At 34.8% G+C, this 22,060-nt stretch overlaps 3 protein-coding genes across 3 annotated transcripts in view; 2 read left to right on the top strand and 1 right to left on the bottom strand.

The window, feature by feature from the left end:
* Window positions 1-456: 456 nt before the first annotated feature.
* LOC149480385 (1,5-anhydro-D-fructose reductase-like) lies at window positions 457-2,867 on the top strand. Its single transcript, XM_089706377.1, has 6 exons — window positions 457-786; window positions 864-1,031; window positions 1,235-1,438; window positions 1,659-1,909; window positions 2,065-2,215; window positions 2,431-2,867. The coding sequence occupies exons 1-6, from the start codon at window positions 598-600 to the stop codon at window positions 2,590-2,592; spliced, it is 1,125 nt and encodes a 374-aa protein (XP_089562503.1). The 5' UTR covers window positions 457-597; the 3' UTR covers window positions 2,593-2,867.
* Window positions 2,868-2,911: 44 nt separating this feature from the next.
* Mcm5 (Minichromosome maintenance 5) lies at window positions 2,912-8,961 on the bottom strand. Its single transcript, XM_089706379.1, has 13 exons — window positions 8,691-8,961; window positions 8,451-8,598; window positions 8,143-8,250; window positions 7,819-7,991; window positions 7,661-7,739; window positions 7,325-7,483; window positions 6,803-7,040; window positions 6,436-6,629; window positions 6,176-6,316; window positions 5,765-5,941; window positions 5,380-5,624; window positions 3,584-3,726; window positions 2,912-3,339 (listed from the first exon to the last, which is right to left on the bottom strand). Exons 1-13 carry the CDS (start codon window positions 8,843-8,845, stop codon window positions 3,110-3,112), a joined length of 2,190 nt encoding a protein of 729 aa, XP_089562505.1. The 5' UTR covers window positions 8,846-8,961; the 3' UTR covers window positions 2,912-3,109.
* Window positions 8,962-12,132: 3,171 nt separating this feature from the next.
* LOC149480383 (dynein beta chain, ciliary-like) overlaps window positions 12,133-22,060 on the top strand; it is a 39,583-nt gene continuing 29,655 nt past the window's right edge. The window contains exons 1-10 of the mRNA XM_089706873.1: window positions 12,133-12,141; window positions 12,488-12,592; window positions 12,735-12,905; window positions 13,645-13,815; window positions 19,672-19,760; window positions 19,839-19,942; window positions 20,216-20,404; window positions 21,056-21,229; window positions 21,302-21,437; window positions 21,657-21,885. Of these exons, the coding sequence (XP_089562999.1) occupies window positions 12,133-12,141; window positions 12,488-12,592; window positions 12,735-12,905; window positions 13,645-13,815; window positions 19,672-19,760; window positions 19,839-19,942; window positions 20,216-20,404; window positions 21,056-21,229; window positions 21,302-21,437; window positions 21,657-21,885 (1,377 nt within the window). The remainder of the gene's footprint in view (window positions 12,142-12,487; window positions 12,593-12,734; window positions 12,906-13,644; window positions 13,816-19,671; window positions 19,761-19,838; window positions 19,943-20,215; window positions 20,405-21,055; window positions 21,230-21,301; window positions 21,438-21,656; window positions 21,886-22,060) is intronic.

The following is a 22,060-nucleotide window of genomic DNA, read 5'->3' as shown; positions in this document are numbered from 1 at the left end:
CAGCTTGAACCACATCTTGAACAGATATTTTATTACATAGGTATCGGTTGCATAGAACCACCTTAAAACGCATAGAACTTTGTCTACTTTTACAGATATCCAGCTACGATATAATATCTACTTGCTACCAGTAGATCTTTAAACACCATGGTATTACTAATTTACATTGAACAACATGATCTAATAAAATATCTACTAAATGTACATTTGATAGAATAATATTTTAAAACACAATTTACTTCAATAACAAAAATATAAACATATATACAAGTATTTCCCATGCATAAAAAGCATTTTCAAGTCAATAAATTAAATATTTAAAAATATTGAACCCTTTCATACACAAACGATTTAGAACGAACCTCTGCGTGTCTGCACACGACCGGGAAATTTGAATCGGATGATTTTATTTTCAATCAAAATCAATACTTAGGCCAAGAACTGTGGCCAAGAAAATACGAAGGTCACAAATAATACCTTAATTATCATCTGCCGTGAACTTATTGTTCTTTTGCCATTATTATAATAAGAAGGGATTTTTTTATCACGAGTGATCGCAAGAACAGAAAAAGAATTTTTGGCAGAGAGCCAATACTAATGTCCATCAGATTATTCTTAAACAGGGGCTTATACTGTGTGGCAGTAAAGGGATTCGGAAAATCAAAGTCCTTCCTTGTACAATCAAATACGACCCGTGAATATAAAAAGTTTTTTGGAAGAATGAAATTTGCAAAATTATCACAAACTGAAGATTTGATGCCAACTCTAGGATTAGGTACATGGCAGGTTAGTGAGAGATGATGAGTTTTTGTAGTCAAATAACAAGATATGTGATTTTGGTAATACTGTGTTATAAATTTTAGGCTTCATCAGATGTTATAGAATGCATTGTGTATAAAGCTTTGGAATTAGGCTACCGGCACATCGATACAGCATTTAATTATAACAACGAAGAAGCTATCGGAAAAGCAATAAAAAGGTGGATCGAAGATGGAAACGGTTCAAGAAAAGATTTGTTTATCACAACGAAGGTAAAAAAACTGAATTTTCTTATTATTTTTACGTGTTTTATGAACTTGATACGAACAGAGGAAACTGGAAAATGGAATACAATAAAATTTGGCATGCATTTAATATTTATGTCTGCAATTATTAAAATATTATGGTTTCCAATTGTTTAAATTTATTGGAAGTTACTTCATTCCACTTCTAAGTATAATTCAGTTCTTTTTAGTTGCCACATGTCGGTAACAGAGCTTCCGACGTGAAGAAGTTCGTCGATCTTCAACTCAGTCGATTGCAGCTGGAGTACGTGGACTTGTATCTGATACATGTTCCGTTTGCTTTCTATTGCGACCCGGAGACGTTGACACCAGTTGTGAAACAAAATGGGGAATATGAGCTGGATATGGAAACTGATCATGTCAGTACTTGGAAGGTAAGAAAAGAATCTGTGAAAGTTTAGTTATTGATTCAAATAATATGTTTATAGAGAGATTTGAAACCTTTCGAAGATTAAAAAAAATGTTTGCACGCACTTTGCGACCCTTACGAGCTTATGATTATTTTAATTATGACTGTTATTTAACTATATTTCAAATTACAAAAAAAAATATCATGAACACGCTAATCTCTGCACCAACTGTATTTTCTTTTAGGTGATGGAAGAGTGCCAGAAAGAGGGTCGAATCCGAAATCTAGGCTTGTCAAACTTCAACGAGCACCAAATAGCCAAGTTAATGAAAGCGTCATCTTTCAAGCCGCAAGTACTGCAAGTGGAGTTGCATGCGTACTTCCAGCAGGTGGCGTTGCGGAAGTTTTGTGAGGAGAACGATATAGTGGTCACTGCGTACGCGCCGCTCGGTAGCCCGGGCGCTAAGGACCATTTTGTGAATAAGTATAATTACAGGTATGTAACTTAAAACACCAAGATATTGATGATTCTTGATGTTTTTAAGAGATAATAGTTTTAAGTTATCTAAGGCAACATTGCTTTTCGAGCAGTAATTCATCATGCAGTTTTACGAGATAGTCGAAAAGTAATAAAAGTTATTTTTTTTTCAGCCCGGATAAATTCCCAGATCTGCTGGGGCACCCAGAGGTAAAAAATATCGCGGAAAAGTATGGCAAGACGACGGCACAAGTGCTCTTGCGCTTTTTAGTGCAGGAGAAGGTCGTTGTCATTCCTAAAAGTACTAGCGAGAATAGGATTAAGGTATTTACACAAGCATGGCACTGGAAGTCATACAAATGATCATACATTTTAAATCAATATCATACCCTAATAGACCATCTTCCATGTATCTATTAAAATACCAATCAAATCTATTCTGTGAATATATTAGTCACATTTTTTAAACTATTATGTGTTTGTGTATGTGGTTTTTCAGTATCTGAAATTTTCTTATCAATTTTTTATAATTGTTACAGGAAAATTCGAACATCTACGATTTCGAATTGACTCCAGCTGAAATCAATCGTTTAAGAAAGTTGGACAAAGGCGAGGATGGACGTATTTTCAATTTCTTGTTCTGGAAGGGAGTTGAGAACCACCCGGAATACCCATTTAAAATATCCGAAATAACTGCATAAGCCTTGTCATAAATTCCCAAAAAAATAAAGATTTTAAGTTATGGCACAAATACGCCAGAATTCACCTTCATTCCTTTAAGTTATGGGAAAAATATTAAACATTCTAGTCATTATTTACCTCATTATGTTTTAATTATTTATTTTGCCATGTAGGACGATTAGCTTTATGGGATGTGGTAACCACCAGTGAGAATTTGTGATGTAACTTATAATGCATAGGGTTAGTGTTGAAAACAGAGTTGGACTTCAAAGAAGGATTATTGTGTTATTTAATTTTATTTTAAATAAAACAGTTTAAAAAAATCACGATTTTCATTTATCTCTCAACAAATTGAATTGGTCGATTTATTCAGTCTTGATTATACATACAGAATTTTTTAATTATATCCTATTTTGTAATAATGATTAAAATTAATGAAAATTGAACATATTATTAATCAAAGGTGGCTGAATGCAAATTTATGTCAAACTAGAGTGAACCAGCAATCTTATCAAATAAACTTAACCAAAAAAACACTTATGATAATCTATACAGCATTTTCCTTTGCAAGCGATGCTGTAGTTCCCCTCGCCGTATCATAGTGTGTATCACTTTAAAAATGGCTCTCTCTGGGTATTTCTGTCGAAGGAAGTCCTGGATAATAGTTTGTTCAGAGACCTGAGAACCCACTGCGAACCTGCGTTTCAATTGTTTCTCTATTCGCGAAAGCATTTCTTGGTCCTCCTCAGTTGTGAATCCTTCTGCACCTGTTATAGTTAATAAATTGACATTTTTACTATTTAGTTTATCTACTGGATGGATACAGAAGTTCATGTGTAATGTAATAACAAACCAAAATTGAATATCCTAATTAACTCACTCATTTAATTTGTTTACAAGAAAAGAGATAGTTTATTAGTTATCCTACTATTCTTTTGGTAAATTCCTTGGTTATATCAAAAGAGACATATTTTGGCTGTTTGATATAAAAAGCCACATATTTGTACATACCTGATAAACTGCCAGTCATAGCAGCATCCAATGTGGAGACCTGGAAGAGCCGCAGCGCCTCGCTCACGTGCGCTTCCGTCGCGAACGGCAGCAGCTGCATCTTGGCCAGAGACTCTGATATGCGCACTATGGCTTCTAGTTGCCTGGTGGATAGAAAATTTAAATATTTAGGACTTCATTTTTGCAATAAAACATTTTGTTGTGTTTGCGATGTGTTTTCGCATTTTTATTTAATTAATATCTTAAGCCCCATCCACACGCTTGACAAACAATGGCAAACAGCAAACACGGACGTGTGGATGGGTGTTTGTCTTTGTTTGCCTGTTTGTGTTTGTGTTGGGCAGTGTCCGGCATCGGTGTCGGTTTTCTTGGCAGATCAAAGGATGCATGTTTGCCGAATCAGAATGTTATGAACGTTCGCCAAGCATATGGATGGCTGTTTGTGTTGGGTGATTGTGGTTGGTGTTTGGGACTTCGTTTGCTGTTTGCGGTGTTTGTGACAAACAGCCAGCGTGTGGATGTAGCATAGTATTATTAATGTGAGTTTGTGAGGATGAATGTAATGTAAGTTTGTTACTCTTGTTTACCCGTGGCACAGTACGCGAAGTGCCGCCGGTCGCACTCACCTCACAGTGATCGGTATGGACAGCCGCTTGTCCGCCTGCCGCTCCTGCGCACTCGCGCCGGAGCGCATGAGCACGTAGCGCGCGGCGAGGCGGTCGGCTGCGGCCGCGGAGAGGCGCGGGCCGCACTCACCTCACAGTGATCGGTATGGACAGCCGCTTGTCCGCCTGCCGCTCCTGCGCACTCGCGCCGGAGCGCATGAGCACGTAGCGCGCGGCGAGGCGGTCGGCTGCGGCCGCGGAGAGGCGCGGGCCGCACTCACCTCACAGTGATCGGTATGGACAGCCGCTTGTCCGCCTGCCGCTCCTGCGCACTCGCGCCGGAGCGCATGAGCACGTAGCGCGCGGCGAGGCGGTCGGCTGCGGCCGCGGAGAGGCGCGGGCCGCACTCACCTCACAGTGATCGGTATGGACAGCCGCTTGTCCGCCTGCCGCTCCTGCGCACTCGCGCCGGAGCGCATGAGCACGTAGCGCGCGGCGAGGCGGTCGGCTGCGGCCGCGGAGAGGCGCGGGCCGCACTCACCTCACAGTGATCGGTATGGACAGCCGCTTGTCCGCCTGCCGCTCCTGCGCACTCGCGCCGGAGCGCATGAGCACGTAGCGCGCGGCGAGGCGGTCGGCTGCGGCCGCGGAGAGGCGCGGGCCGCACTCACCTCACAGTGATCGGTATGGACAGCCGCTTGTCCGCCTGCCGCTCCTGCGCACTCGCGCCGGAGCGCATGAGCACGTAGCGCGCGGCGAGGCGGTCGGCTGCGGCCGCGGAGAGGCGCGGGCCGCACTCACCTCACAGTGATCGGTATGGACAGCCGCTTGTCCGCCTGCCGCTCCTGCGCACTCGCGCCGGAGCGCATGAGCACGTAGCGCGCGGCGAGGCGGTCGGCTGCGGCCGCGGAGAGGCGCGGGCCGCACTCACCTCACAGTGATCGGTATGGACAGCCGCTTGTCCGCCTGCCGCTCCTGCGCACTCGCGCCGGAGCGCATGAGCACGTAGCGCGCGGCGAGGCGGTCGGCTGCGGCCGCGGAGAGGCGCGGGCCGCACTCACCTCACAGTGATCGGTATGGACAGCCGCTTGTCCGCCTGCCGCTCCTGCGCACTCGCGCCGGAGCGCATGAGCACGTAGCGCGCGGCGAGGCGGTCGGCTGCGGCCGCGGAGAGGCGCGGGCCGCACTCACCTCACAGTGATCGGTATGGACAGCCGCTTGTCCGCCTGCCGCTCCTGCGCACTCGCGCCGGAGCGCATGAGCACGTAGCGCGCGGCGAGGCGGTCGGCTGCGGCCGCGGAGAGGCGCGGGCCGCAGCGTGCTCGACAGTACGCGGAGTAGCGGCGCACCAGTGCCAGCGGTAATTCCCCCTCTGCGCCCTCGCGCTCGAGGGACGAGCCACCCATGTGCACGGAGATTATGTGCTTGGCTAGTGTCTGGAATTGTGGTAGTGGGTAGTTTGGAAAAATTTCATTATACTCGCCTGCAAGTTAATAAAATGAAGTAAAACTTTCTATAAGAGAACAGGAAAACTTAAGATTTTAATTAATTTTAAAAATGTATAAAATAAACTTACAATATCTCTATTCTGGTCATGTTCATCCTTTACAATGAATATCATGTCGAATCTCGAAAGGATAGTGGGCATGAAGTCAATATTGTCATCTGCTTTGGTGTCATCCCACCGACCGAACACTGAGTTTGCTGCGGCTAGGACGGAGCAGCGCGAGTTCAGAGTCGTTGTTATACCAGCCTGGAAGAAATTGTTTATTATCATGTCAAATTACCTTTGATATTATTTACACACACTTAAATGATCAAATTCTGGTTTAAAAAAAAGTCGATCTTATTTGGTAAAGTCTTAGCTAAATTTATAACAAACAACCAAAAAGAAAAAAATAGTGAAGAATTATAGAAGAATTTAATCTTATTAGAGTCGTTATAATTACGACTCTAATATACATTTTTTTCACAAGTTTAATCATACCTTAGCAATAGATATAGTCTGCTGTTCCATAGCCTCGTGTATAGCGACTCTGTCGTCTTCGCGCATCTTGTCGAACTCGTCGATACACACCACACCACCGTCCGCGAGCACCATAGCGCCGCCTTCCATTACGAAGTTACGCTACAAATATAAAGTCATATTAAAATGTATTATGTAAAGAAATAATTACCATATTACAAAGTAGAAATATCCTATAAAAAATGCTGTTTGTAGATAAAAAAATATTCCACAATACTCACACTACCAGGATCTCTGATAACAGAAGCAGTGAGACCGGCCGCACTGGATCCTTTGCCAGAAGTATATACTCCAATGGGAGCTACTTTTTCCACAAACTTTAACAATTGTGACTTAGCTGTACCAGGGTCACCGAGTAAAAGGATATTGATATCCCCTCTTCTTGTTAAACCATCGGGCAACCTTTTGCGAGAACCTGTAAATTTTAAAGAAAAAAATGATTTTAGATAAATTTATTATGCAACATAAAAAAAGATATGAATAGTTTCTCAATTCGTTAGAATTATTTTATAAACAATAAAAAATCAATAGTACAAGAAAAGTATTAATTATTATTCTTCACTTTAAAAGTTTCATTTTCAAAATTACCCCCAAAAAGCAAACACGCAATAGCCTTCTTCATATCAACAGCACCAAACACACTAGGGGCAATGGATTTTGCTATTCTTTCATAAATATCTGGTGACGCAGCGAGTCTTCTAAACTGTTCTTCTTCTTCAGCCGTGAAGGGTTTTAAGCCTCCTGTAACGCCTTCCTCAGCGGAGAGACCCACTGCTCGTAAGTATGATGAGCGCACACCAACTGACCCTCTTTCGCGATCTCCTCTCTATGAAAATAATATGAGAAAATAGAAAAGATTATTGGAGTGTTAATATTTTGTAGCGGGCAAGTGTGTTTTCTTTAACATGAAAACAATGGAATAGATTTTCTCATGAATCAGAATAACAAGCTTTAGAAATACTTGCTTTTGCTATGTTATAGTGCTATTATTCTTCTGTTTCTTTCAATAGAAAGAAAAAAAATCTGCAAATTTCAATTACTTGTTCCAATTTGGTGCATAAGTTTTTATAATAAAAACCTACCTCACAAACGTTTAGAATAAGCACTTACCCCAATTTTAGAGATCTTCTTAATGGAGTAGATACCCAGCACAGTGACCCTTGCGCCTGGTGCAACTCTCTCACATAACATGCGATCACAGTACACTGTTAAATGACGTGGCATCTCTCCTTGTGGGATGTTCTCAGGTGCTTCTTGTAATTTTAGTACCTATAAAAGTTACATTTAAGACATTATGTATTAAAATATTACTTTACCATTAGGAAGTTTGATACAAAGTTATAAAGACAATTTTCCTTCAGATTTAGTTAAGAGTTTTAAATTATTAAATGTGAAATGCCAATATCAAAACCAAAGTTGAGATTGAATAAAAAAAGCTTTATTTACCTGATAATCAATACATTTACATTTGTCTGGAACAATGAAGTATGGATCAAGTGGACATTTCGGACGACCAGCTTGCTCCCTGAAAAATATTACATATTAAGTTTTATATGACATTTTAGTTATATTAATTAGCATGGAATTATATGTTATCTACTTACGTATTACACTTTCTGGGCATGACATAACCTTCCAGACCAGGTTTAACAGCTAAATTGGGTATGATGTTACGGCAAGATCTACATTGAATTGATATTTTGGTGGCTTTTGCTTTTATTCCTGATGCCGATATTACTATGCCTGGTATCTTCACTAATCTTGACACTGTTTCAGACTGCAAAAAAAGTTTTAAATTGAAATTACGTAATACAGAACAAAACACTTAGTAATTTGTTTTTCATAATATCATAATTTACTTAAAAATTTTTTACTAAATGATCAAAATATAAATTAATTTTCTCTTTTGCAACAGATATAATACATACTTTAAGTTCCCGCAGGTTCGATGGGTGGGCATCTGACGACAACAATACTTGGATATCCTCTACTTTCTCCTCTCCTTCTGGTCTAGGTGCAGTTAATTCATCTACCAACTATAATAAAAATTTCATTTTTATAATTTTGTTATTTATGTAAACAACAACTTAAATCATGTTACTTGAATTATTTTCTTTAATCTGCAGTAAAGCGTAGCATTATTGCTTTTACAAAAAAAAAAGAAGACATGGAAAATACACTGGAAACATATTGTTTTACAATAGAGAATTGCTTTTTCTGTAAAAGGACTACCTACATCTTTTGCAGCTTCTTCAAGAATTGGCAAGTGTTCTGTGGGCTTTTTGTAAAGTTTCTCGGCTAAAACTTCGTCAAAACTTGATAAGTCCTCTATATTTATTTCAACCCAATATTGACGTAAATTATAGTTCCTTTTGAGTGAATCTCTGAAATATTAATTTGATTAGTTTATGTTATGTTGAGAAAATGCCATCGTTTCCATGTTACAGGGGTACCTAATATTATAAAGGAAACAAACCTGTATTTAAAATTAAAATTTCCGGTATGAAATTGTCTAATAAACTCTTTGAACTTTTTCTTAACCGCTTGTAGGTTAATTTGATCTTGAGATTCATTTTCTTCTACACCGAAATTGTCCGAGAAAAATACACCAGGATCGTCAAAACCTTCCATGTTGAATTATACTTTTAGGAATCTTAGTTGTTATTGAATAAATATTATAATATTATTTATAAATTGAGAAATGAGTTATTGTTTAGCCCGTAAACCCCTATATGCCGTTTGCAGCTTTGGCGCGCAAATTGACAGTGACTTTACAGCAAGTTTGTCGCTGTCAAGTGTCAACGATAGATAAACAAAACCTTATTATAAAATTTAAATTTATATTCTGTAAAAATATATATATATATATATTTTTTTTACTACAATATTGATCCAAGACAAGAACTAAGATCTTTAAAATTGAAATTTCTATAGCAGCGCCTAGCAGCGCCCAGAGCTTACCAGCGCGTGTTGAAGCATGTCGGAACTTTTCGCCACCCTTCAGCGTTTATCGGCGCGTGTTCATATATTTTCCTGCGCGGATTACCAGCGCTGACAAGCGCCGGTAAGCGCTTATTAGTTTCCAGCTTTCTTTCTGAATACGGCCTTAGGGCGTATGCAGAAAGAAAGCTGGACGCTGGTTCGTTCTACACAAAGGAAGCAGGTTGAAGCAGACCAAGACAAATTTTATATGGCTGCGCCCAGCGCTGAACAACGCTTGTTGAAGCTTGTCGGCGCCGTTTTGCGCTTATCAGCGCGTGTTCATATATTTTCCTTCGCGGGTTACCAGCACTGACAAGCGCCGGTAAGTGCTTATAAGTTTCCAGCTTTCTTTCTGCATACGCCCTAAGACATGCATTACTGTATGTTCAGCTAAACACTACACAATATTTTGGAGATTTTAAAACAGAGATTTAAGAAATTTAAATGAAGTGAAGCGGGCTTAGAAGCGGGTGAATATAATATTTTTTTATTATAATGCCGGTCACTCACATTCACACGCATACACAAACCCATTAGGAATAAGTCTACGATATTTGCGCATGTTTTACCGCATTCACACATTTCATGCGTACGAATATTTGCACTCAAGTGAAAGACCCGGTTTAGAAATAGGGAGCAATATTCTTCGTGGCCTCATTTTTCAGTACATAGTTATCACGGAAGTACTTTTACACTAGTTCAATACTTTTTAGAATTATTTAAACTTTAATTATTTGTTAAAAAAAAAGATAGATGTAGAGCACCTGTGTATAGCACAGATTCCGAACAGACATAGATAGACGCGTTTCCGTTTTATAGTATCTGCATTCATATCTATATTCATTTTATCTCAGAGCAATAAACCTATAGAGTACTTGTATCGAGCGTATACAATTTACATATATTTGTTTCTCTCTATCTAAAGAAAACGTCGTATGAAAGAATGAGATAGCTATAGACTACAAGCTACGTTTCAACATAGTCATGGCACCATTTTTACTATAGGTACGTATTTAGATAGATAGAAGGTGATAGTGATGGGATGTGCTTCAATCGATAAAATCGTGAATGCATTTTGCATTTACGGTTTCGTGAAATAATAAATAATAAAAAAAAACAAAATTAATCATAAATTTCAGTTGAATACATTATTTGTTTAATCCTACGAATATAATAAATGCGAAATTATGCGAGAATGGATAACTTTCTCTTTCACTGCTGAACCGATTACAATGAAATTTTGTACATACACACATAGGATAGGTTTTATACCGGAAATCCCACGTGAACGGGAACTGTGCGGGATTTTCTTTAAAAACGCGGGCGGAAAGCTAGTATATTTTAAAATTAATTTTAAAACTTGAAATGTAACTAATTTAAAATAAAGATCAATAAAGTTAAAGGAGTGAGGAGAAAGGCACAGTCAGCATGAATTTTAACAAGTTCATAAAAGGACAGTCTTAAAGAAAACATTTTCCTTACATCCTACTAATAAAGCGAAAGTTTGTGAGGATGGATGTTTGTTACTCTTTCACGCGAATAGTACTAAACCGATTACAATGAAATTTGGAAAAATTACTTTTGATCCCGTAAATCCCACAGGAATGGGAACTATGCGGGTTTTTCTTTGAAAACGCATGTATATTAAGTATGTATTTCAATAGTAGTTTCTCATCTATGAGAACTGTCATTTAATCAACCGTTTAATTTTCACATAGTTACACATTTAAAGTAAATGTGTAAAAAAATTTCCAAATAAAAATTCACTCACACACAAATGTATTTATTATCTGAAGGAACAAAAAAAACGTAAGCGTAAGATTGCACAATTCTTCTAGAGTATCCATCTTGATAACACGCAGGCTCGAAATGCAGTGAACACAATCTAGCAAATTTCGACGGCGTCCAATCTACACGTCTCATGTTTTATATCCATTTTTTAATTAGCTCTGGAAATCTAAAACAAAATGAATTTATTAATAATCTAAAAGAGAAACAACAAACTAAACAGATAAGTCAAATAAAACAACCACGTGGTATTTTTTATTTTCCTGCTGTAGAAAATTTACATCTATTATTTGCTACAACAACTACATATAAATCTGATATAAGAAACAAAATAAATAAATCAACGTTAATATGAAATAGATTTTTTGTCATAAATCGATAATATACGCTAGATGTGTTACAACACTACGGTGGTAAACAAAATGCCAAACGTGATAATATTGTGACATTTTTTAAAAATTATTTAATTCTTTTGCATTCCACAACCCCATAAAGTGGGTAAATGTTACAGTTACAACATAAACTTATAAAAAAGCGCTTGATAAAACCTTCAAATAGGGTTAGAACATAAATATTTATCAATTTGCTGAAAATCACTTACCGATGGAAAGATATTTTTTCATTGTTTTCATCCAAAACTCCCATTCGACTAGTAATAGCCGGTAGCTAAACATACAATAGTCATTTTAGCACACTGACAAATAAAAAGAAACACTATACACTTTATATTTTCTAAATATTTCGTTAAAAACACTTGACGCACTGAGCCCACCAGCTGGTTGGAAAACAAACTGACTGCCGGCGCGCTACGTTTGAAGACAGTGCGGATACTCTATCGCTATCTCAATCTGACTTATGCTGTTATTGACTAAGAGTAAGTAGATTAGAAAATATGTATTTTGTTCTGTCTCAATATAAGAACTCTATAGGTTTATTCCTCTGAGCATTTTATGAATAATTTCAAATTTGAATATAGAGTTGGTCACCATGGCAATGAAAATATTTATGTTTGCGGCATAATATAATATACTGACACAAATTGTATTATTTTAGTATTATTATTATAATATTTTATGAATTAAAATGAATATAATTATTTAAGTTATACCTACACAAACTGAGAAGATAAGAAAGATAAATTTTCAAACATGGGTGATGTATGTAGACCTTTTATAATATTTATTAGTTATTACTTAATAATATCTTTTAGTATTTCTGTTTTGTTGCCTTTGATCTACTTATAAACATAATAATTATCTAATTAATATTAATCCCTATGTTGATAAATTCTTGAGAATTTGAGCGAAATAAATTATTGATGTTTGGAAGAATTGACATTCGCTACTTCGCCAGGATGCTGAATGCGTACATTGCTGCATACTGCATATAACTGCATAAACATACTGTATATTTCTAGAGAATATTATGTTAGCATTTCTAAAAAATTAAATATAAAAAATAAGTCATAAACAGTTTAATTAATATATTTCACTTTGTTTACAGAAAGAAGATGTAGATGTGCGTTTGGAATTTATGAGTGAATACATTCTCAAATCACTGAAATTGAAAATTGAAAAATGGACCAAATTCATCACAGGAGATGAGAGGGTAAAACGAAAAACTATACAACTATTACGTTTTTTTAATTTTTAATAAATCCTTTATTAAAATTGAAATACTATATTTAAATAATAAGCCTATGGATGTGGAATAATGGAAAAAAAAATTTATATAATTATCATGTTTTCAGCACATTTTATTCCGATACTTTGATATGCCCAAGTTTGAGATCATAGTATTTCGTGTGAACACAGCCGGACTCCTCACCTGTGCTACTAATTTCCCTCCAATAAGCAGAGGAAAAATGATATACTTTCTAAGAAATATTGACGATAAAATTACCGCTACGAATTTCAGAAAGGTGAATGTATACATAGATACATATTTTAATTCAAACTTTAGTTTTGCACGCCTCATAAGCGAAGCGTTGAGGTGGGTACTACTGTCACTTCGCGCAAAACATCTGATTTTTCAAACTTAAAATGTCTTTATGTATCATACATTGCACTTGTAAGATAATACATACACACACATATTAAGAAAAAACACTATTTTTAACGTTCATGATATTTTTGATGTCATTTTTGTTATTTAAACTAGTTAAAAAACAGTTTAAAAAAGTTCTGTCTTGGACGTCCGTGTGTCTGTATGTGCGGATCCTTTTTCTTGTTAACACGATAGCGACCGAAATACTTTACTAATCGAGTCTTTTTTTTTCTCTTACGCTTGAGTATGCTCAGGAATAGAACCCTTTCATTTTTCAGGGTCTGATTCGATGTGGTTTAATTGTTATTAAATAAACAAAAATAATAATTAATAAATATTTATTAAAAAAAATTATGAGGCGTGCACTTTTGGATTTTCCAAATTATTATTACTTTTACGTGATATTCTATGTCTAAGTTTTACAACTTGATATGTTCAAAATTTAATTTAAAAATTCTGTTTAAATACCTACATTTATTTACCAACTTCAATAATAAGGAGGTTTCTCAATTTGATTGTTTACTTAGGTATATGCTTTTTTCATATTCGTGTTCGCGAATAACTTCGTCATTTATAAACCGATTTTCACTATTCTTTTTATTTTTATGTTGTAGGTTATGACAATAGGTGAAATGTCTGGTAATGTATTGATGGATTTGACTGTTATGGCCGATGAAGTAATCGGACCATTATTATGCAATCCTGAAAACCAAAGGGGTTGGCCCAAGATTGTGAAAAATGATATGAAGAGGCACGTTAACGATTTGAGGAATTTGATGCATCAGGTTGTTATGTGTACCTACCTTTTTTCATCAATGTAACGTGAAATACTGACCGCACGACACTTAGGGTATTTATTTTTCATAGAAAATTCAAAAAATAAAAAAGTTAACAAATAATTTAGCGATCAAATAAAAGTGCAATATATTTTAACATGTATGATATTCAGAGTTTATCATCACAATATTCCTAGTTGGTGGTCGAAATTGGGCAGCTCCGTCACGCTGGAACCCGCTTTAAAAAAAACCTTACTTTTTTTCAGCCTATTTTACCTACAAACGATGCTAATAAATGTAGTAAAGGTCAATTTTTTGTAGTCTTATTAGTTACTTAGAAAACATCATTGATATCGTTCGAAGTAAAAAATATAAATAATAGCGTGTTGATTAGTTTTGGAATGGGTTCCAAATTGATTGTAGTTTATTGTAGTGGCAAGAAAATTCTTTATTTGCGTTGTTTTATCTCAAATTATTGCAAGAAGGTCACAATAACAAGATTTTAAAAAATAAATAACACTTGTTCAAAAACTACAAACGATGCCAATAAATGTAGTATAGGTCAATTTTTTGTAGTCTTATTAGTTACTTAGAAAACATCATTGATATCGTTCGAAGTAAAAAATATAAATAATAGCGTGTTGATTAGTTTTGGAATGGGTTCCAAATTGATTGTAGTTTATTGTAGTGGCAAGAAAATTCTTTATTTGCGTTGTTTTATCTCAAATTATTGCAAGAAGGTCACAATAACAAGATTTTAAAAAATAAATAACACTTGTTCAAAAACTACAAACGATGCCAATAAATGTAGTATAGGTCAATTGTTTGTAGTCTTATTAGTTACTTAGAAAACATCATTGATATCGTTCGAAGTAAAAAATATAAATAATAGCGTGTTGATTAGTTTTGGAATGGGTTCCAAATTGATTGTAGTTTATTGTAGTGGCAAGAAAATTTTTTATTTGCGTTGTTTCATCTCAAATTATTGCAAGAAGGTCACAATAACGAGATTTTAAAAAATAAATAACACTTGTTCAAAAACTACAAATAATGTAGTTGATTGTAGCTAAACTCATATGTTTGTAGTGGCTGCTGAACCCCTGTAAGCAATAAAAAACAAAAAATTTAGTGTTCAATAAGTTAATATATTCAAAACAATTATGAGCCTTGGATTTCGTGTCGTTTGTAGTTTTAGAAAAAAAAATATTCATGCTCATACATACATCTTCGCACACGTGCGTGTTTGTGTATGCGTGTGGGAGTTTCGTAATTTAGTGTACATTAAATTGCACATGATATATGTTAAAAAAAAAAAAGAGTTGGATATCTTTAATGTTCAGTAGTTTGCTGTTCAATGTTACAAAGTCACTTAATAATCCGAAACTGCTGAGACGACAAAAGTAATTAAAATGAAATAATGGATAAATTCCATCCGAAACGAAAAAAAACTCAAAATAGTGCAATATAAAAAATTGGAATTAATATTGTCATTTATCGTTTATTGTAGTACTGGTAAAATAATTTATCCTCTAAAATAACTTCAAGAAAAATCAGATAAAACTAGCCAAATTGTAGTGGTATAATAAAATGACACTGGCATAAAAACTACAAACGATATGAACAATTGTCACAGTACCTTTATATTTGTATGTCTTGCTTATTACTGATTTAAAGTGCGAATGAATAAATCTACTTAGTGTTTGATAGAGTGATACATTTTAAGACGTTAGAAAATAGAAAAGGAAATCGTTCGTAGTTTCACAGTTTGTCTTCCGACAGCATACCTTTATATGTATATGGACATTACCGATTAAATATAAGCGTGCGTACACAAGTTTACAGTTACTATAGTGCCTACAGTAAATGTAGCATCGATTATACCTCAAAATATAAATTCAAAATCGTTGGACTTACAAGTATGTGCTGTTTTTCGTATTAAAAAATAATGACAGCCAACTATACACGGACTTTCGTAAGTATTGAAAACTTGAGCTGCAAATGAGTTGAATTTTTAATTATAATTTCTGAAAGTGTAAAACTTTTTGATAATTGAAAATTGTTAATCAATAATCAGAGAGTAATTGTTAGTATTTTTAACAACAGCTACGATACAGTTGAAGGATCGTATACTACAAACGATTTTATAAACTGTAGAGCTTTTTGAAGACTAAAAATTGGTTCATCGAAAGCCTTATACTGCGTTTATAGTGATTCAAGAGCAAAAAAATATTTCTTTTTTATTTATTTTTATCTACAAACGATGCTGATGAATGTAGTATAGGTCAATTTGTTGTAGTCTTATTAGTTACTTACGGCCGAAATTAATATTCAATCCAATCTAATATCTGCAGATTTTCGATCGAAAATGTGATCCGGATTTTAAGTTAAGTGTGCCAATAAACAATCCGTGGATCGAAATTGCAATCTCAAAAACCAATCTATCTGTGGGAGGACGGATCACAGATTACAGATAGACCTCTGTTCGAAAATGGCAGTTTGAGCGTGTCAATAACATATATATCTCACGCGTTTGACGTTTCGATCGATCGGTGTAAACAATCTTTAATCTTGATCTTAGACTTTCCTCAGATTCTAGGGTTGAATCTGTAGATTTTATTCGTAAAACGTAAAAATCGTTTGTAGTTTTTGAACAAGTGTTATTTATTTTTTAAAATCTCGTTATTGTGACCTTCTTGCAATAATTTGAGATAAAACAACGCAAATAAAGAATTTTCTTGCCACTACAATAAACTACAATCAATTTGGAACCCATTCCAAAACTAATCAACACGCTATTATTTATATTTTTTACTTCGAACGATATCAATGATGTTTTTTAAGTAACTAATAAGACTACAAAAAATTGACCTATACTACATTTATTGGCATCGTTTGTAGTTTTTGAACAAGTGTTATTTATTTTTTAAAATCTTGTTATTGTGACCTTCTTGCAATAATTTGAGATAAAACAACGCAAATAAAGAATTTTCTTGCCACTACAATAAACTACAATCAATTTGGAACCCATTCCAAAACTAATCAACACGCTATTATTTATATTTTTTACTTCGAACGATATCAATGATGTTTTCTAAGTAACTAATAAGACTACAAACAATTGACCTATACTACATTTATTGGCATCGTTTGTAGTTTTTGAACAAGTGTTATTTATTTTTTAAAATCTTGTTATTGTGACCTTCTTGCAATAATTTGAGATAAAACAACGCAAATAAAGAATTTTCTTGCCACTACAATAAACTACAATCAATTTGGAACCCATTCCAAAACTAATCAACACGCTATTATTTATATTTTTTACTTCGAACGATATCAATGATGTTTTCTAAGTAACTAATAAGACTACAAAAAATTGACCTATACTACATTTATTGGCATCGTTTGTAGTTTTTGAACAAGTGTTATTTATTTTTTAAAATCTTGTTATTGTGACCTTCTTGCAATAATTTGAGATAAAACAACGCAAATAAAGAATTTTCTTGCCACTACAATAAACTACAATCAATTTGGAACCCATTCCAAAACTAATCAACACGCTATTATTTATATTTTTTACTTCGAACGATATCAATGATGTTTTCTAAGTAACTAATAAGACTACAAAAAATTGACCTATACTACATTTATTGGCATCGTTTGTAGTTTTTGAACAAGTGTTATTTATTTTTTAAAATCTTATTATTGTGACCTTCTTGCAATAATTTGAGATAAAACAACGCAAATAAAGAATTTTCTTGCCACTACAATAAACTACAATCAATTTGGAACCCATTCCAAAACTAATCAACACGCTATTATTTATATTTTTTACTTCGAACGATATCAATGATGTTTTCTAAGTAACTAATAAGACTACAAAAAATTGACCTATACTACATTTATTGGCATCGTTTGTAGTTTTTGAACAAGTGTTATTTATTTTTTAAAATCTTGTTATTGTGACCTTCTTGCAATAATTTGAGATAAAACAACGCAAATAAAGAATTTTCTTGCCACTACAATAAACTACAATCAATTTGGAACCCATTCCAAAACTAATCAACACGCTATTATTTATATTTTTTACTTCGAACGATATCAATGATGTTTTCTAAGTAACTAATAAGACTACAAAAAATTGACCTATACTACATTTATTGGCATCGTTTGTAGTTTTTGAACAAGTGTTATTTATTTTTTAAAATCTTATTATTGTGACCTTCTTGCAATAATTTGAGATAAAACAACGCAAATAAAGAATTTTCTTGCCACTACAATAAACTACAATCAATTTGGAACCCATTCCAAAACTAATCAACACGCTATTATTTATATTTTTTACTTCGAACGATATCAATGATGTTTTTTAAGTAACTAATAAGACTACAAAAAATTGACCTATACTACATTTATTGGCATCGTTTGTAGTTTTTGAACAAGTGTTATTTATTTTTTTAAATATTGTTATTGTGACCTTCTTGCAATAATTTGAGATAAAACAACGCAAATAAAGAATTTTCTTGCCACTACAATAAACTACAATCAATTTGGAACCCATTCCAAAACTAATCAACACGCTATTATTTATATTTTTTACTTCGAACGATATCAATGATGTTTTCTAAGTAACTAATAAGACTACAAACAATTGACCTATACTACATTTATTGGCATCGTTTGTAGTTTTTGAACAAGTGTTATTTATTTTTTAAAATCTTGTTATTGTGACCTTCTTGCAATAATTTGAGATAAAACAACGCAAATAAAGAATTTTCTTGCCACTACAATAAACTACAATCAATTTGGAACCCATTCCAAAACTAATCAACACGCTATTATTTATATTGCACGCCTCATAAGCGAAGCGTTGAGGTGGGTACTACTGTCACTTCGCGCAAAACATCTGATTTTTCAAACTTAAAATGTCTTTATGTATCATACATTGCACTTGTAAGATAATACATACACACACATATTAAGAAAAAACACTATTTTTAACGTTCATGATATTTTTGATGTCATTTTTGTTATTTAAACTAGTTAAAAAACAGTTTAAAAAAGTTCTGTCTTGGACGTCCGTGTGTCTGTATGTGCGGATCCTTTTTCTTGTTAACACGATAGCGACCGAAATACTTTACTAATCGAGTCTTTTTTTTTCTCTTACGCTTGAGTATGCTCAGGAATAGAACCCTTTCATTTTTCAGGGTCTGATTCGATGTGGTTTAATTGTTATTAAATAAACAAAAATAATAATTAATAAATATTTATTAAAAAAAATTATGAGGCGTGCACTTTTGGATTTTCCAAATTATTATTTTTTACTTCGAACGATATCAATGATGTTTTCTAAGTAACTAATAAGACTACAAAAAATTGACCTATACTACATTTATTGGCATCGTTTGTAGTTTTTGAACAAGTGTTATTTATTTTTTAAAATCTTGTTATTGTGACCTTCTTGCAATAATTTGAGATAAAACAACGCAAATAAAGAATTTTCTTGCCACTACAATAAACTACAATCAATTTGGAACCCATTCCACAACTAATCAACACGCTATTATTTATATTTTTTACTTCGAACGATATCAATGATGTTTTCTAAGTAACTAATAAGACTACAAAAAATTGACCTTAACTACATTTATTAGCATCGTTTGTAGGTAAAATAGGCTGAAAAAAAGTAAGGTTTTTTTAAAGCGGGTTCCAGCGTGACGGAGCTAAATTGGGCCCGTGATTTATACCGACATATAATATTCATCTTATGAATTCACTTGCGATTTTGATAGTAGGAAAGTTTCGTCGTTCTTTTTACAAAATTATATTTTTACAAATCTTTGTACTTAATAAAATTATGTTGTACAGCTCAAAGGTGAAATGTCGAGTCAAGTGATGTTACCAATGCCAGATGGAGTGGAGACTATTTATCACGCCGAAGCTAGGCTTAAAGAAAGGTTGGCAACAATCTGTAAAAAAAAAAGATATATCCTACCTTACGTACTACATTTCATTTCATAATTTTTTATTTATAGTGACAACGAAGACGTGGATCTATATTTAAAGACTAATATCGAAGGTGCTATAATAAAATGGGCGCAACAAGTTCATGATCTACTGCAAGAGAACTCTTATATCGGTACTTTTCTTATCATAAACTTAATATTTCTGAAAATAAACAAACAAAAAAATGTTGTGTGGTTTTATGAAACCACGGTAAAAGTGAAACTGTTCGAACGGTTCCGAACACTGCTTTGTGTAGCGCATGTCGCGTGACGGTCGGCTGCCGAGTAGGTATACCTACTCGGCAGCCGCGATACACGCGACATGCGCTACACAGACCAAAAAGTTTGAGACGATGTAATAAAAGTTTCACTTTAATAAAAAAGGAGTTTCTTTTTTCTTTAAACAGCATTCAAAAGAACAAAGTTCCCGCTTCCAAGTGCAGACATAGACTTTTACGCGAGTCGTCTGAAAAATCTTGAGGGTATTTATTCACAATTGCGTGATCCTCGCGTGAAGCGTATGGCTAATTATCTCGAAGCCACTCGGAGTGTGTACTTGAGTTGCTTCAAGACGATGCTTACTAATGTTGTTGCTGGTAAGTTTTTCGGTAAAGAAATGATCGAAAATAATAAGTGGTAATGGTTCTTTCATTAGTGATGAGTGACGAATACGTGATATTGATATTTTAAGCTATTGCATAGCTTCTATCGCGGGCCTTGAGCGCGGGGACCGAATCCAGAAATTCCGTAACGAAAAACCTCACGCTCCCCACTCCGACGGGCGCGGAGGTGTGGCTTGAAGGCACGCTATGCAATAGCTTTACCGCGGCAGTCCCCGAGTGCCACACGTCTTTTTTTGAAGTGAAACTTCTTTATCGGGGTTGGAAAAAAATTTAGTGTAACATTTTTCCGTTACGCGCCATCTTGTTCTTATCCCTACCACGCGTGATTCGACGTATTTCTGTCAAGTTGTATATAGTAAATTATTTAAAAAAATAAGGTTATAAAGAAGTTTTACTTCTTACGTGTGTACTCTAGTACACGCATACATTTTTTTAGTCAGTAGCTTCTTGACTCTGCATCTGTCGTGTAGTGTAGGCAATCTTGTGGATTATAAAGCTGCAATCACTGAATTTTGTTCGCAATTCTAATTTTGTCTTTAATAAATAATTGGATCCGTTTAAAGGAAAGGTATCTTATATTTCCTATATGATCCTCGTATTAAAAAATGTTTTTTCCCCTTTCAGCAATAGTGGAATGTAGAGATATTTACGTTTATCAAAAGCCGCTACTGCAACACTTTGAGAATTTCGAAGGCACAGATTTTTCTGACGCCAAATTCTTAATTCGGCCGATGTTTCATTGTATCGGTTTACTTTGGGGCAATTCAAGATATTATTGTAATGTGGAAAAATTGATTCGTAAGTTTTGCACAATAATTGTCAAAACTTATAGTCGCATAACTACAGACTTATTTAAATACTATTTTTCAGCTCTTTTACGGGAGGTTTGCAACCTCGTAATTCAACAATGTACAAACTCCATCGACCCGAGCTCTATATTTCAAGGAGATGCGGATGAACAGCTTTTGAAAGTTCAGAAAGCTATCAATATACTGAATCATTTTATGTAAATATTTTACCATTAAATTTGACAAAAAAATAAAATAATAATTTTAGCCAGATTTTCTGTTTACCAAAATTGAAAAAAGATTTTGATTTTATGAAAATAATGTTTTATTATCTTCTTATTGATGCTTTCGTCTCGATGCAAAAATACTTATTCTTCAATTCTTGAACAATAAAGTGATGAAATGAGCACTATAGCTGTTTTTCTCTTATTTCCCAGTGAAACATACGAAATGAATAGAGATAAAGTCCATACCTTCTTCCCCGCGGGCGTAATGCCGGTACGTTGGTCGTTCGACTTTGACCGCGTGTTCATGAGATTTAACATCTATATGAAGAAGTTGAGAATGATCGAGGAGCTTTTAGAAGCAACGGTAGAAATTCTGAAACTGGAGAAGATGGAGTTTTGCGGGTTAAGGGGAAAGACGTTGAGCACGGAGTGTATGAAGGTAAGTTGAGCCATCTTTAAAGGCCTAATCCGTGTTTAAAGGTGTCATGACGATTAGTTTTTTCGAACGTTAACGAAACCGTGTTATTAATAAAATTACACGTACAAGTACATGATGGAATGGAAATTTAATGATTTTTGTTGTTGTTTTGACCTAGATGACCAATGTAGCGAGA

The sequence above is a fragment of the Colias philodice genome, chromosome 18 (assembly GCF_061535455.1).
Source record: "Colias philodice isolate Cphi_HAF_F1 chromosome 18, ilColPhil1 Martin Lab GWU primary, whole genome shotgun sequence".
In the NCBI taxonomy this organism is placed as follows: domain Eukaryota; kingdom Metazoa; phylum Arthropoda; class Insecta; order Lepidoptera; family Pieridae; genus Colias; species Colias philodice.
Note: the sequence above shows the minus strand (reverse complement) of the source record. Positions and strands in the feature narration are given on the sequence as shown.

What these genes read in the sequence shown, in the direction of transcription:
- Mcm5 (XM_089706379.1), bottom strand. Translation starts at nt 8,845, where the DNA reads ATGGAAGGTTTTGACGATCCTGGTGTATTTTTCTCGGACAATTTCGGT. An exon ending in ATGACCAGAATAGAGATATT is followed by an intron (nt 5,625 to 5,764) that starts GTAAGTTTATTT and finishes CCACAATTCCAG; the next exon opens with ACACTAGCCAAGCACATAAT. An exon ending in TCCATACCGATCACTGTGAG is followed by an intron (nt 3,727 to 5,379) that starts GTGAGTGCGGCC and finishes TCTATCCACCAG; the next exon opens with GCAACTAGAAGCCATAGTGC.
- LOC149480385 (XM_089706377.1), top strand. Translation starts at nt 598, where the DNA reads ATGTCCATCAGATTATTCTTAAACAGGGGCTTATACTGTGTGGCAGTA. An exon ending in TAGGATTAGGTACATGGCAG is followed by an intron (nt 787 to 863) that starts GTTAGTGAGAGA and finishes TATAAATTTTAG; the next exon opens with GCTTCATCAGATGTTATAGA. An exon ending in GTGAATAAGTATAATTACAG is followed by an intron (nt 1,910 to 2,064) that starts GTATGTAACTTA and finishes TTTTTTTTTCAG; the next exon opens with CCCGGATAAATTCCCAGATC.